This window comes from Corvus hawaiiensis, chromosome 3 (assembly GCF_020740725.1).
Source record: "Corvus hawaiiensis isolate bCorHaw1 chromosome 3, bCorHaw1.pri.cur, whole genome shotgun sequence".
In the NCBI taxonomy this organism is placed as follows: domain Eukaryota; kingdom Metazoa; phylum Chordata; class Aves; order Passeriformes; family Corvidae; genus Corvus; species Corvus hawaiiensis.
Genome location: NC_063215.1, coordinates 2,738,202 through 2,754,772, shown reverse-complemented (window position 1 = coordinate 2,754,772; position 16,571 = coordinate 2,738,202). Strand labels below are relative to the sequence as shown.

The following is a 16,571-nucleotide window of genomic DNA, read 5'->3' as shown; positions in this document are numbered from 1 at the left end:
CCACTCCTGGTGCTCCAGCCCCTTCTCCAGCTCCGTTCCCTTCCCTGGACACCAGGAGCCAGTTGGGAAACCTCATCTAGCAAACCCATCATTTTCTGGTTGAAGGCCATTTTTAAGGCTCTTCCAGGCCCTCAGCTCAAAACACATCTAAGAGCACATGCACAATTATTCAGTGAACAAAAAATAAATGACATTTTGGGGGTTTTTCCTTCTTTTGCAGTGCCAAAAAACTCTGGAGTCACCCATGCACACTGCAGTTATTGTAATATTTGTTAGTCCTTCCTCCCTTGCTGCAGGCGCCACTACTTATCACGGAAAAATTGTGCCATTCCCACATTTTTATCCATGATTATCTGGCATGTGTCACTGCCAGAAAAGCTTGATATTTATTTTAAATTGCTGCCATAATAAGGAAAGTGGCTGTATTACATTTACATTAAAATAATGGAATGCACAGCATTTAATATGAAAAGGGATTCCTGAACAAATTGTTTGCTCAGTGTGTTTCCCACACAACCATTCCACCGCTCCTGCAATACCCCAGTAGATAATATTGGAGATATTGTTGTTAATAATACATGGGAAACACACATCCCTAAGGAATTTCAGTGCATATTTGCTGGGTTTCCTTAGCTGGCAACACGGTCCCTTCCTTCCCCACTTCAGTGCAAAAACAAACTCTACATGTGCTCACTTACAGTTGTGCCTAATTATACAAATGTACTAATTACACACACTTTTCAAAGTAGGTAAATTTTAAATGGTGCCATTAAGGAAATCTATTTGATGATGGAAATTTCTGTAATATCATATTGCAATCTCACACATGGCAATTTTGCTTTCATGTCAGTATTTATTTAATGACAAATAACGGCAGAGGATAATAGAGTTGGGAAAGCAAATTAAAGCTGTAAGATTTGCAGGGTGATGTTGGTCAGCAGATGCTAAAAGAAAGGAATAAAAGGAATTTGGAAAAGCAGTGGATCTAAGGTAAATAATGAGTAAAAAGAAGTTTTGAATGATAAATATCTTCCAAAACCACCAGATAAACACCTGCAAGACTGACTTATCCCCATCAGAAAAAATTTAAGTCACTGAGAACTTCATTTACATGCACAGGTATCAGATCTGGAAATCACTTACCTGCAGTTCTGAGCACCTCTTTGCACTCAAAATAATTCCAACTGCACACAGCCACCAGTCCTAGGAGCTCACCCAGAGCTCAACCCAGTCATACCCACATTGGTGAAAACCAAACTGCTGCCTTTCGGGACCTTTTGGCTGATGTAAAAAGAGTTTTTTACTTTTAGCACCAAATATACACCAAAACTCCTGGTTCTTTAACATAACACCACTGAGGTCATTGTATAATTAAATAATTAAACATATGAACACTGACATTATTTTAGTAGTACTTAAGTTTACTGCCCTGATGTCCCAGGTGAGTGGGTTTTTTCATACAAATGATAATAATTTCTATTTTTCTGCTGCAGAATCTGGATTTTGCATTGACAGGCGCACTGGGCAGCAACCACAGTGCAACAACACTGCAGGATACTAATCCCTCTGCCTTTAGTTAAATAATAACGTGGCAATGAAGAGACAGAATCCATCTTCTCTGGAAAACAGGGAAAAATTCTGTGTACAGAAAGGGAATTGGTTGATCTTCTCTCACACAAACCCTTGTGTCACAACAAATACTCTCAGTAAGTCACAGGCTGTCACATCTCATCCAAGACATTTGTGGAATGGCTTGATAGAAGCACCTCATAAGCAGCAGGTGGGTGATCCTGAGTTATCAAGCTCAATTATTGATCAGGAATGTACAGGAACTCTTGGATCTGGGATTTTGAGGACACCCTTCAGGGTTTGGGGTCCACAGAAGCTTGAATAGCTTTAAGACCACCGACTTCTGTTCTGGTAAACCCACATTAAATAAAAAATCTGTAGAAGAGACTCAAAATATGTCTAAAAGGGAACTGTTTTTCTTTCTGCATGGTTATAAAATGACTCACATGAAAAACAAATTCCTAAAAGCTGGAATTTAAAGCAACTATGAGCAAGTTGGGCATTGGACTGAGGAGCTGCAACAGCAGCATGGGGAGTGCCCAGCACAAGGAGTGATTTTGTGTTAACTGGTGACATCTTTGACCTCGTGCTCACAGGTGAAGCCATTCCACCCCCTGCCCAGTGTTACCTTTTGATATTCTTCCTTGGATCTCAGGGCAGCCTCCATCTGTTCCTGGGAGAAGGTGTAGATGGCCGAGCGATACTGAGTGCCAACATCGTTCCCCTGCCGCATCCCTGGGGGGAGAGAACACAGTGGGATCAGCCTCCCTCCCTCCCTGGGTGCTGGGAGAAGTTCAGTACACCCACATTTCACACAATCCCAGGATGGGCTGGGCTGGGAGAGACCTTAAAGCCCATCTCATTCCAACCCCCTGCCATGGGACACCTCCCACGAAATTCAGGATGTTCCACACAGTTGGATTAGCACAGTCTCTTCCATGCACACTCAGCAGGTATTTTTAGGAAATCCAGGTATTTTCTTTGGTGAAAGAGTCCTGAAGGGATTCAATGCTGGTATCTCCGCTTAAATGTCATGAAAATGAAATATGAGCATTTTACAGTTTTGTTCCATCACACAATAGTCAAATAAAGATGTCAAATCTTAAATAATTAAGCTGCAGTCACTGTAATCAAGGCACTCTTAAAAAAACTGATTTTGAACCATGCAAATGGTTACAAAAAAATGTTGATTTCACCAAGTACTTATAATTTTTCCAAATACCTTTGGAGAAAAATTGTTGTTTTTGTAGCAGGCTGCCCAGAGAGGTTGTGGACTCCCCACCCCTGGAGGTGTTCAAGGCCAGGGTGCATGGGCAATTTCGGCACCAGGATTTTGTGATATTTCTGCTGATACATGTAACCCCTTCAAAAGACTTGCATGAAGTTGTTCATGTACAAATTTGAAATATATGAGATGGATTCCACCTACAAAACTACAAAACACTGGGTCAAAGCAGAGAGGTGACAACTGTCCCCTCAGGTGACCAGCCCAGCTCTGGTTTGGCACTGCAATCCTGGGAAGCCACTGCTGCCTCTCATTCCCCTTCCCATTCCCCTTCCCATTCCCATTCTCTCCAGCAGCAGTGAGCCAGCTTTGCTGTGGATCATTCCATAAAGTCAAACAACAGCCTCAGAGCAGCTTCAGCATCAAGAATTTTCTGGACACGCACTTCTGCAGCTGCATTGGCAGCTTTGTTGTCCCCGCTTTTCCCACCTTGTTCCCAATTTTGCATTCAAGAACACAACTTTTTGCTTTGCTGGAATAAAATGTGTTAATTTTGAGTTTGTCTGGTGGTGCGAATGAACTTGGGGGAGTGAAAAAGCTGGAGTTTCTTAAACAGAGTCCTCCCAAACAGCTGCAATCCAAGACAAATTGGAAATCATCAGGATTTGTCTCGTGGCTTCCATCAGGCTGAAGAAGACACTCTGAGGATTCCCATCAACTCTCAGGATTGTGGAGATGAAATGGAAAAGGAAATGGATGTCCTGATACCCCCCTGGCCAAGGTCAGAGGGTGGAGAAAGAGCCTGTGGTACTGGAGGGAAAAGATACCATCAACTCACTACTCCTCATTAAATCATGGATTTATCCCTCTTGGACTCACCAAGGCAACAAAAAAACGATTTAAAGTATCGCACAATAAACAAACAAAAACTGCCTGAAATATTTATGAACAACAATACACAGAAGCATCTTAAAATATGTATTAGGATGGAAACTCCATTCGATGACCAACAGTTACATGAAAGAATCTGATTCCAAAACATTTTATGGAGTTTTCTGATAATTTAGGTTATTTTTTAGCTGTTAAAATGTATTATTATAACAAAAACAACAAAAATGTTCTTCATCAATACTTAATAGTGTCGAGTGCCACCAGAGGATATTTTGCTCATCCCTTTGGAAGCTCTTCCAGGGTGGAAAGGAGCTCTGGTAAAACCAGTTTGGCATAAAATGAGGACAGGCCAGGAAAGCTTTAGTTTTGCCAAGATATGTTAATGCTGACTGAGGTTTGAATTTAAGCATTAACATTTTACAAATCTAGTTATTGCTTAACAAACTATTTAACAACCAACTAGGGAGGAGATTACAAAAATCTCTCTGAATGGAGGATCACTACAGAGGGTGCTGCTTTCCAGCATGAATTTAGGAATGTAAGTTTGGTATGAGCTCACGTGCACAGTGCTCTGAGTGAGAAAATCAGATTATTTAATATCTGCATGTGCCACCATGACATACTATCAGGGAGTCAGTCAGCTTAATTAATTTGTTGAAGAGAAGGTTAAGAGGACAACTGACTCTAAATTAAAATACATTTGTAGAGGAAAAAAAAAACCAGAGAAATGAGGCTCTTCAGTTTTGCCAAAGTTGTTTAACTTGGAAGGACGATTGAAAGCCAAAGTATCCAAAATCTGGGTGGGAAATAAGACAACATTCAAGCAGCAAAGAGCATTTCTCCCTTGAACAATGCACCTAAAGCCACATTCCATTCCTGAGGGCTTCAAATTGAGGATTTACATTTTCATAGAATCATAAAACAGTTTGGGTGGGATGGGAATTTAAAGACTGTCCAGTCCCACCCCCTGCCATGGGCAGGGACATCTTCCACTAGCCCAGGTTGCTCCAAGCCCCATCCAACCTGGCCTTGGACACTGCCAGGGATCCAGGGACAGCCCCAGCTTCTCTGGGAAACCTGGGCCAGGGCCTCACCACCCTCACAGCCAACAATTCCCTCCCAATATCCCATCCATCCCTGCCCTCTGGCACTGGGAAGCCATTCCTTGTGTCCTGTCCCTCCATGCCTTGTCCCAAGTCCCTCTCCAGCTCTCCTGGAGCCCCTTTAGGCACTGGAAGGGGCTCTGAGGTCTCCCTGGATCCTTCTCTTCTCCAGGTGAACACCCCAAGCTCTCCCATCCCATCTCCAGAGCAGAGGGGCTCCAGCCCTTGGGACATCTCTGTGGCCTCCTCTGGACTCTCTCCAGCAGCTCCACGTCCTTCTGCTGTTGGATCCCAGATCTGGAGGCAGCTCTGCAGGTGGGATCTCACCTGAGCTGGTCAGAGGGGCAGAATCCCCCCCTCCCCTGCTGCCCATGCTGGGGATCAGCCCAGGACAGCAAAATTCCAAGAGTTTTACCACGCCAATGACTAAAGGGTGAAGTTAAGGAGGAGTCAGATGTGTGATAACAGCAGCCCCTCCTCTGTTGGAACCCTGGGTTCTGAGAATTTCAGCCTGTCAGTGCTGGGAGGCAGTGATCCTCAGAAACACACTGTATTCGATCCAAAACCCTGGGAAAAGCTTCCTAAATTGTGTGGTAACACTGAGGTTGTTGCTGTGTAATTAAAAGTTATATCACTGGGTGAAATATGTAGAAATGTAGAAAATTAGGTTTAGGAGATATAGGTAATAATAGGTTACAATATGGAGGATTTGGGGTATGGATTTATGTCTTCTTCCTTTTCCTTCACAAATGTGAATGTTCTGTCATTGGGTCAAAAGTTCTGCACTGCGGAACATGAAAAGCTAGTAAGAGGGTTGTAAGTAAAAACATATCTCATAATTGGTTAGTTTAGACTTTAAAAAGCTTTGAAAATTAAAACTTACAGCCATTTTCCACCCTGCCAACAAAGAGGCACTCACGGTCCAGCTGTATTACTGATAAGACATAATAAACAACGAAGTCCGAACAAGAATTCTTGATCTCCTGCGTCTCAATTCAAACTCTGAGTGAAAGAACTCAGGATATGGAAAAAAGAAGAAAAATAATACTCCTCCAACCCAAATGTTGGCTTGGGCTGTTAAACCACCCACCAGCATTGAAAAGGACTGAACAGATACTGTAAGTATTTCCCCAAAGTGTAGCTTTAATGTGACCAGTGATCAAACCCAAATTTTCCTTTCTTTTCACTTGTTGTTTAAATTATTTTGTACCTAAATCCCCTGCAATATGGAGCTAATACATTACCTAAGCCCCTAAGAGTATGAGATAACAGAATAAATTCCATATATACAAACATGGCCCAGTGCCACTGTTGCTGTTGTTATTTTCAATGAACCTCACATGGACAAACATCTCAAGGGTCCATCAGTGATTTTTTAAACCCTCTGGCAAGTCTGACTTGCTGAGATTCACAGCTCAACAAGTAGCAAACAAGACAAGAAATTCAATTTACTAAACAACTGTGGTGGGATGATTGAGCTTAACAGTCCTGTCTTCAAAAGAAAGAAATATTTACTGAATAAAAAACAACCTCTGCTGGGCTCTTTAAAAATTCCACAATGTATCTGTGCTTAAACTCTTAACTGGAAGAAGGAATAACTCCTAAGAACATCTTCAGAGCAGCTGGATTTTACTGGGAAATGCTGGTTGTATCTACAACTGTTCTGTGAGATGTCTCAAAGTCATTCTCTGTGCAAAATGTGCCCATTTAGAGATAGTTTTTAGGGCAGCTCCAGGAGATCAATCTTTTCCTCAATGATAATAGGGAAATCTGTCAGTAGGAACTGAACCTCCTTTTCATTCAAGATTGAGATGATCAACAGGTTCTTTATTAAAGTTGGTGAGAAAATGTATTAACCCTGAGGAATCACAGAAATCACTGAGGGTGGAGAAGCCCTCTGAGATCATCCAGTCCAACCATCCCCCAGCGCTGTCAAGGCCACCACTGACCCATGTCCCCAAATGCCACATCCACATGGCTTTTAAATCCCTCCAGGGATGGGGACTCCAGCACTGCCCTGGGCAGCTGTGCCAGGGCTGGACAACATTTTTCATGAAGAAATTTTTCCCATCCAGCTCTACTTTAGTAGTATCAGTAGGGCAAGACAGAGACTGGAAAGGGCAAATCCTGTGTCCCTGACCAGGTGATCAGGAGCACATCCAGCAGGAACAGGAACAAACAGACCCCGGAGGTAACAGCCTGGCACTTACTGGTGATGCCTGAGACAAAGAAAACCGGCTGATCTGCTGGAAACAGCCAGAAAATCTCTTGTCAAAGAGATGCTTTGATAGACAGGCTGATTTTAGAACTGAGAGGAAAGCAGATAATTTGCACCTCTCTGGCAAAAGACAAAAATATGTGGGGTTTGGATACGGTTGTGTGGTGCCAAAATGTAAAAAAGTCCAAAACCCAACAGCCCAAACCCTGTGTGAGCACTGGGCTGTCGTTGTAAGCTCTTGTCTCTGGAGAACCAGGGAAGATGAGGGCATTTGGAGCTCCAAACATGTTCAGATGTTGGGCATGGATCATATTCAGGAATTTCCCTCTGGCTGACCAAAGCACCTCAGCAGAGCTCAGCCCTGACCACTCTGGAGAACATAAAATGTCCTCGCTGCGCCAGCAGAGCCCAGAGCACCAATTAACCACAAAAAGCCCTCAAGAGCTGAGCTCTGCTTTATGTGAAATGGAAATTTGTGGTGAGAGGATGGCCGCTGGAGAGGACAGGGAGCTGTGATGGTATCTCAGATCCTGTCAAAGGAACAATTCCCAGGTTGAGATTGCCACGGGATATTAACACACTGCCACTGGGAAAGCTGCTGTTTGCCTGAGTGTAGATAACAGGCAAAGAAATGGCTCTAAAAATCCCTTTCTTACCAACACTCCGGTATCTTCTGATGTACCTGGGTAGGAATGACTTCATTTTGGTCTTCCCCATATTCTCTGGCATCAAAGCAATAAATGCTGGCTCTCCTTTGGTTTGAATGACTGGAATATGGACTGGAATATGGAATCCCCATGCCTGGAAGTGTCCAAGGACAGGCTGGACAAGACTTGGAGCAATCTGGGATAGTGGAAGGTGTTCCTGCCCATGGGCAGGGGATAGAATGAGATGATCTTTAAGTTCCTTTCCAAACCAAACCATTCTGTGATTCTCTGATTAATAAAAAAACAGATTTCCCAGTACTATTTTTTTCTTCAGAAACTGCAAACAAGCAGATTTGTTTCCAAAAAGCCACTGTTTAATATATTACCTGCAGAAAGCTAAAGCAAAAGACACTTTATTTTATTGGCTAAATCAAGGAATTCTTTCAAAGACTCAACCCTCTAATGACTTGAAAGTAACACTTATACACCACTCCTTATCTTCCCTCCATTTAAAAATAATAAAAAAAATGTAATGGCATCATCCGTCAACTTTGCTGTTCTCGGAGGATCCCAGGCATAATGGAGATAAATGGCCGAGGTCTCTTCGACTCTTCTGTGCCATCCAGTGAAATTTTAAAGGGCAGTTCATAGCTCTTATTTTTATCATAATTTTTCCTGTGATTTATAGACTTTTCTGCAGCTGTCACTTACTTTCTTATACCTCCAGCAACCTGAGACACGGATTGGTCATTTTCTTCTCCCCAATCAATCCTTGCTGAGTTAAGACTAATAAAACTCCTTCTTCCAGCTCATCATATCATTATTTAGTACAAATCAATTGCACCATGTCACCCCAGCTTGATGTCATCACTCACTCTAATGATTACATCTCTACAGCTTAAAAGTTGCCAGGGGAAAGTAAAACTCTTTATGGCACATGATTAAAGGAGGAAAATGTTAATAGGAAAGAATGTCGTTACAGTGCTGTGCATTGAGAGTTCTGGATGATTTTCAAGGTGCTGTGGTGCAGGAAGGATAAATTAAATAGAAAAGAGTTTCTTCAGGAGGTTAAAAAGCATTAATGAGATTGTACATGATAAAGGAAAGTTTTACACTGTCAACAAGGTTTAGAAAGTTTTCAATATACACAGTTTTCAGTGTCTAGGAGGAAACTGGTTTTGGTCTTCTTTTGGCACTAGATGATCTTTGAGGTCCTTTCCAAGCCAAACCATTCTGTGATTCACATACCAGATGCAATACCGCTCCTCTAACACTTCAAATATTCTATATATATTTTTAAAAACTAGAAAGTCTCAAGGAAGACTTGGTTTGGAAGACGAGTTCCCTGTATATTTATTATTTATTAATTCCTTCAGATACAATATTGTATAAAAGCATTTTTGAATGCTCTTGGACCCTTGAAGGAAGTGCATCATCAGCCTGAGCCCAGAAAAAAACCCCTCACGGGTTTGTTTTGGATGAGTGTCACAAAGCTCAAGTATTCACTCAAGTATCACTGGCAGGAAAAAATGTTAATCCATTTCTAATTATTAATTGAAAATTCATATTTACCAGTGGTGCACAGAACAGATGAATAGAACAGTGAATTGTGCACATAAATCATCCCTAATGGCACTAAACTTATTGTAGGGGACTTTTACTTTAATCAAACTTGACTTCACTTTAATCAAAAGTTAAATGATTGGTTTTAGGCAGGATTTTAGACATTTTCTGCCATAAACAGCCATTAGGCTTTTTCAGAGGTGCCTTTTCTTAAAAATCTGTCTGGGATCTGGATGAACTTCAAGCTGCTGGAGCAATTCCAGAGGAAGCCAAGGAGATGCTCCAAGGGCTGGAGCCCCTCTGCTCTGGAGCCAGGCTGGGAGAGCTGGGGGTGTTCACCTGGAGAAGAGAAGGATCCAGGGAGATCTCAGAGCCCCTTCCAGTGCCTAAAGGGGCTCCAGGAGAGCTGGAGAAGGACTTGGAACAAGGGATGGAGGGACAGGACACAGGGAATGGCTTCCCACTGCCAGAGGGCAGGGATAGATGGGATATGGGGAAGGAATTGTTCCCTGTGAGGCCCTGGCCCAGGTTTCCCAGAGAAGCTGTGGCTGTCCCTGGATCCCTGGAAGTGTCCAAGCGCGGGTTGGACGGGGCTTGGAGCAACCTGGGCTAGTGGAAGATGTCCCTGCCCATGGCAGGGGGTGGAATGGGATGGTTTTTAAGGTTCCTTCCAACTCAGACCGTTCCAAGATTCTAGGAACGTGGGAAGGGAATGAAATTTTTATCAATATTTATCAGTGCAGCTGGAACTGAGCTTCCATGTTTAGGCAACCAAAAGCTGACCAAACACAGGTTGACCTAATGTCTAACTTGGGACGAGTCAAGTGTGTTCACCAGAGTTTTTCTAATACCCGTGGGAGCTGAGCCCCCCCATGCCCATGGAAACATCTAAATTTAAGTGGATTTCACTCAGCCTTTATCCCTCCGGACGTGGCTGTGCTGGTAAGACAAGCCTGCCTGGAGATCTTGATAGCCTTCTGTCGCGGGTTCACCTTCAATCCCAAGTAAAATGCACGGAGCAGGGATGTGTGGAGAAGACTGGAGGACATGACGGGGGCAGAAATAAGCTTCACATTTTCTAACTGCTGGAAAACAGGAATAATGCCCAAAAGCATCTGATGTGGCAAAGGCATTTCTGTTCGGGCATTGGAATCAGGCCCTCATTGCCGATTTTCTTCAGGGATTAACTTTGCTGTGATGTTACCAAAAGCTGGACAACAATTGATCATGGGGAAAAACTATAATTAAGAAATGCAGGGATTCAGATCAGTTACCACATAGGCTCAGCTATGGAACCACACAGATTTGCTGTTGTTTTTCTTCATATGCCTTCTCCTTTCTCTTCGTTTATCTGTTGTTGATTAGTGCCTTGCCTCAATTTAGGCATTTGCCTGCACTCCGAATCCAAACCCACTCTGATCCACCAGGTGCTGTTGCAATAGTAATAAAAATAATTAGTGATAATAAAAATAATAGTGTTGCAATTTGCTTTTATAAGCAGATAAGCTCATGGGACACTGCTCTCTCAAAATACAGACAAGTGTGCTCTTATAAATATGCACAAGGAAATTGCAGGCAGAGAAAAACAGTCATTCACTGAAAATATTGTTGTTCAGAAGAGAGTCAGCTTTGACCTCTTGTACCTAATTATACACGAAAACAAAGATTAAAAGCCTACTAATAATCACCATAAACTATGATTAATGATACCACGCTTCAATGCCTCAGATTTCCAGACACAAGTACAGTAAATTCACTATTATTTGAAGAAGAAAACAATGTTTGTTATCTCTTTGTTTTGACTTCATCTATTGTTTTCCTTGCCTAAGGATTAGGAACAATCCATCAAAAAATTCTGCAGAAAAAGACTTTCTAAGGTTGCCCTCTCCGAATTCCACAAACACATGAAAATTTAGATGTTATTCCCACCATGTTCCCGTCAGCTTCACAGATAGAACCAGGGAATCATGGAATGGTTTGGGTTGAAAAGGACCTTTAAAGATCATCTTGTTCTTATATCACAGAATCACAGAATATTCTGAGTTGGAAGGGACCCACATAATATTATATACATCATTTATATATACATATATATATTTATAAAATAATTTCATCCTTCCTTATATCCAGTATAAACCTCACCTCCCTCAGGTGGGTTCACATTTCTTACAGCGTCGGAGTTCTAATTTTCAGTTGTTCTGGGGAACTGGCTCACACATCCTTGTCAGGTGTTATTCCTATTTTCCACATCTTTGCCTAAAAGCCCCTTGATTTCAAAATTATAATAACTCGGAGGGAAGGGGGTTGCATCTGCCATTCCAAGGGAGGCTTCTGCCTTCCTTAGCAGACACCTGTCTTTCAAACCAAGACAGGTGTAAAATAAAGAACCTAAAAGCAGTTGAAAGAGGAATTCAGAGCCCAGAAGGACTTTTGCCCTTGAGCCAGAATTGATTCAGCACTGCTCACTTCAAAATGCAAAGCATTCAGCCCACCTCAGCAACCACTGCTCTGGTTAATAATCCCCTTCATTAAGAAAGATGCAGGGAAAACAACATCTCCTAAACTGCAAATATAGGTCAGGAGAAGTCTATTCTAATTTATATGGATAAGAAGAGTCTAATGTGCAAATTAGGGCACGACAGCTGAAATTCTTGGGGATGCAAAGCAGCCTAATAATACCTATTTATTTTTAATGCCTGTTTAGTCCTGGAGAAACACAAAGAGTAGGAACAATGAAACACAAGATTTCGGGTCAGGAAAGAGATGAAGCTGCATTCTCAAAGTGCAACTCTGGCAAAGACTTTAATACTTCTTAAAAAAAAGGCCACAGGTATTTCGGAGGTGATTTTGGGTAAGGGACTAAATTCATTGCTGGTGGGATGAGTAGGCATCCATCAACAACTGTCCCACCACTGGAATTTCATGGGAAAGAGCAGGAATGAGGAGAAGGCAACAGAAAGACTCTGATCAAACAACCCAGTTCTGCTCTTGAGTGTCCAACCCTGCAGGAACCGCCACACATTTATCTTTATTGTGTCCTGGCACATCGATTTCCATGGCTTTTGTTAATTTATCAACACAGAGCTGTGCTTTATTCGCTTCCTTCAAGAGCCTCCCAGCAATGTCTTTACCACTGATTTAATTAGCATCCTCTCCACTGTATCCTGCGAGTCATTAATGAAAATATTGAGGAGTATTGGACCAAGAATGGCTCCCTGAGGGGCTGGTAATTCTATTTTGAATATATTTAATATGCCTGGTGACAATAGATTTCATATTTCTACTGTTTTTCGTTACACCTTGTAATAATGCTGAGACCATCAAGGCTCTTAATGACGTTTGAAATACATGACAAAGGTGCTTTAATCTGAGACTCACAAATCTCACTCAAATTATAAAGGGAAGAGAGTTACAAAAATGTAGAGGCAAAACATAAAAACGGTTATATTTTACAGGGAAAGATTATTTTTTTCCCTTTAATCTCCAAATGAAGTTCCAGGCCTGTAGCAGAATACCAAATGCTGGTTTAGGGTGGCTGCAGCGTTTTTTATGTGTACAGCTGTTCTTCCACTGGCATAAGTAGACACATCTGCTCATTAGCAACACAATGTCATTTCTAGTGTCTAATTTTAATTATTTGCAGATGATAGATTCCTTATGCAATGTCTAAAAAAAGTACAGGCCTTCAAAGCTGGGGAGAAATAAATATCCCCTCTGCGAGCAAACTGGGTCAGCACAACAAAAAGCAGATATTAATCTGGAGAATTCCTGCATCAGCACCAAGGCTAAATGCCAGCATGTTTGGAAGGTCACAGGGAGGAGAAATGGCTCCTACATTTCTTCTTTATCATGGATACACAAGACATATGGACGGAGAGATGTTCTGAACGACTCTGGCAGGTGATGAGTTTGTTGTAGGACAGATGGTCCTCAACTGCTGGAAAAATATCAGCCCTGCTTACATTTCCTGCACAAACACAGGCAAGATAAGGACTTGTCCCTGACAGGAAAAGGGGAATGAGATTCCTTACAATGACTTTGGTTCTCTGGATATTCACAAAGGATCAACAAGGCTGGAAGGGGAATTCCAGAAGCTCCTGGGCAGCGGTGGTCACGGGTGGCTTTGTCCTTCACCCCATGGTCAAAGGGGTGACCAAAACTATGGAATCCTGGCTTCCTCCCAGCTCCTGCCACTAACTCAAAAATCCAAACAGAAAGCCAGAAGGAATGAAAAATGATGGGATGTGTGGACAACAGGCGCTCACCACAGGGAATTGTAGCTGTACCTGAGTCGTTCCCTGTGGGCTGGGAAGGATTGGGCACTTTTGAGGAATGTGGGGAGCAGAACTACACAAACAAGCATCTGCTTTGGATTGTGCTCACGAAAGAACAGAGCTGAAGGAGACAAGAGGATTTTTCATTTCCCCCAAACACATTTTCACAGAATCACGGAATGGTTTGGGTTCAACAGGACGTTAAAGATCATCTCATTCCATCCCCTGCCATGGACAGGGACACGTTGCACTAGACCAAGTTGCTCTAAAATGAAATTAGTTTTGTTGTCTGCTTGACTTCTGTCCAGCCCATGAAAGCAAGAAGGAGCCTTTCTTTTAAGTCACCTTGGACTGGCTGAAATCTCTGACACATGAAGGACTTCACCCACACACAGGTCAGGAGAATTCCAAGATTAAAGTCCTTTACAGGACTCACATTTGTACCATGCCAAACACTCTCCTCTGGTATCAGATTGATTTTTCCAGAGGTGTGGAGAAATAGTTTCTGACACCCTACAAAGAGCAGCCAAACTTCTGATCTGATCCAGTATGACACGTTCCTCCCTGTCCAGGAGCACAGCGGGGTTTGGAATTGGCTCAGGCACTGCATATCGGTGCTGATGCCAGAAGGGTGATCCCACCACCATTCCTGCTCCCGGCAATTTAAATCCTGGCTGGAAACCACATTTCAGTTCCATTCATGCAGGGTTAATTTTCAGCCTGAGAAGTTTGTGATTTCCAGTGTCAACACAAACAAAGAGCTTGTATCCGGCTCAAAGGTCGGAGTGAGAGGAGAAAATCACCCTTTTCCCTTACAGGGAAGTCAAAGATTACTTTACAGAAATTGTGACACTACAGAAGAGGCACAAAACTGATGGGTTGAAAGTCCAAGTCCCTCCAGACAGGCAGCAAGCAGTTGTCAGCAGGACCATGGTCAGAGTGCAACTTTAAGGAGACAGTCAGGCTTATATCCTAAAAAAATCTGGAAAGCTCTGAGGACGGTCCCATTAAAAAACCAGACAATACAGACTTTGCTCTACACCTCTGTAAACTTTAAAAATTAAAATTATCTACAAATTTTTTTTGCAGTATTTTTGGCATATCCCATTCATCCCTCTTTTCTCTATCAATGACAAAGAAACAACATCTCGAGCACTTATAGAGCCATCCAGAGCAATCCTCTTATAGATCAGCTCTTTCCTGGCAGAGCAGGAATGCTGAGCAGGGCACTGGAGGCTGAGCAGAGATGACAGCCATATGCCACTTGGCAGAAGTCAGGGGGTTGTTTGTTGCTTTTTCAGTCTCCCAATTCTAATGAATTATAAAATAGAGCCTAAATTAACAGTCAGGAGGACTTTGTCAGGGCCCCACACTTCCGAGATGCTCGTCAGGGAGGATCTCTTTCAACTGTTTGATTTGATCAAAGGTTCCTGCTTTTCAATTGACTTCTGTACACTCCTGAGCTTCCCAAAACAAGAGCCAGGCTCCTTCCCAGGAACAATTTGAATCCCAGTGAGGAGTCAGTCTCTTCTAAAGGACAACTGCTTGGAAAGCAGGAGGTTTTGAATATGAATACACTCATGCAATGATGAACGGCGGTGGGACTGGCAGTCTGTACTCTTCAGCAACTTGGTACCAACTAAACTGATCCTGAAAGGCCTTAATCTGCCACGGAATGTACACATTTGATGTTTAATGACATCATAACAATGAGATAAGTCCATTATCTCTGCTGGGGGTAGGAGGGATGAAATGGTGTTATCCCAACTTCTGGAAAAAGATAAACCCCACAGAGCTTTTATATTTTTGAGTGGGAGCTGTACTCAAGAAGTCAGGCATTTGCTGTATGAGACACTGGATTCACCCAAAGATTGTGCTGAATTTCATGAATAAGAAATCTTCTCATTTATCTTCTTAGTCAAAATCTTCTTTTTGGCAGACTGAGTCCTGCATTCCCACAAGGCTGCCTGAATAAAACTCACTGTGTCCACACAGCTCAACCGCAAAGGAGAAAAATATTGTAGGTCAGAGAGATAACTCTCACTTTCAGTGTCTTTACATAAAGCTACATTTCCCACAGCCAGCTAAAAACAGGGAATAGATACAAGTCAAGGCAAAGAAACAATCCCAATTTAGACATCTTCTACCATCCCTGCCTTACAAAACACAGAAGTTTGACATTGGGACCTTGTGGTTCAGGTTTTTCTCAAATCAAGAAATGTATATGAGATGTGAAGAGCTTTGCAAAATTCTTGGACAGAGATTAGAATAACAAAATCACAGAATCACAGAATAATTTAGGGTGAAAAAGACCTCCAAGACTTTCAAGATTAAGTCCAATCTCCACCTTGTCACCAGCCCAGAGGACTGAGTGCCATATCCAGTTGTTCCTTGGGCACCTCGAGGGATGGGGACTCCACCACCTCCCTGGGCAGCCCCTTCCAAACTTTGACAGCCCTTTCCATGAAGAAATTCCTCCTAGTGTCCAACCTGAACCTCCCCTGGTGCAGCATTAAGGAACCACAAAAATACACAGGTGAAGCAACCTGTGCAAGGCTGGGGTGTGCAAAGTCTTCCGAGAACAATTCCATCTTTTCCAGGGGTAAAGCAGTGCTCTCACTTTTGGCAAATTATTATGGAAGAACCACGTGGAAATTCTATTGATCCAAGCTCAGATAAAAGTTTAGGAATGTTTCCACCATGCACTGCAGTGCCACACAGATGCCTGAGACAGTGTGAAGGACTCGGGTGTCTCCATGGCTTGGTGTCACATGGAGACAGGAGCTCATTCCCAGAAGGAATTCAGCCACATTAGCATGGCCTCGTGCCTGGGCTAATCAGATGATGCTTCCCAGCTGCCAGAAATCCAAGAGTGAATCACACAGCTGCCACATCCAGCCTTCTTCTGAAAGCACAGACCGGAACTGTGCTGAACCTCTGTCGTATGAGGATATAAAGACATAATGCCATCATTTTAGTTTGGTTTAGAACCAGAAAGAATCATGAATTACACTGATGGGTTTATCTGATCTGTTATCACAACTACTACATTTCATCCACATCTCTGTGTGTCCAGGTAAT

The 16,571-nt window shown here is 42.6% G+C and overlaps 1 protein-coding gene across 3 annotated transcripts in view; it reads right to left on the bottom strand.

Moving 5' to 3' along the window:
* The window catches only part of MSRA (methionine sulfoxide reductase A), a 237,953-nt gene that overhangs the window by 80,511 nt on the left and 140,871 nt on the right, over positions 1 to 16,571 (bottom strand). For all 3 annotated transcript variants that reach the window (XM_048296828.1, XM_048296826.1, XM_048296827.1), the window contains exon 5: positions 2,198 to 2,304. In XM_048296828.1, coding sequence (XP_048152785.1) covers positions 2,198 to 2,304 — 107 coding nt within the window. The remainder of the gene's footprint in view (positions 1 to 2,197; positions 2,305 to 16,571) is intronic.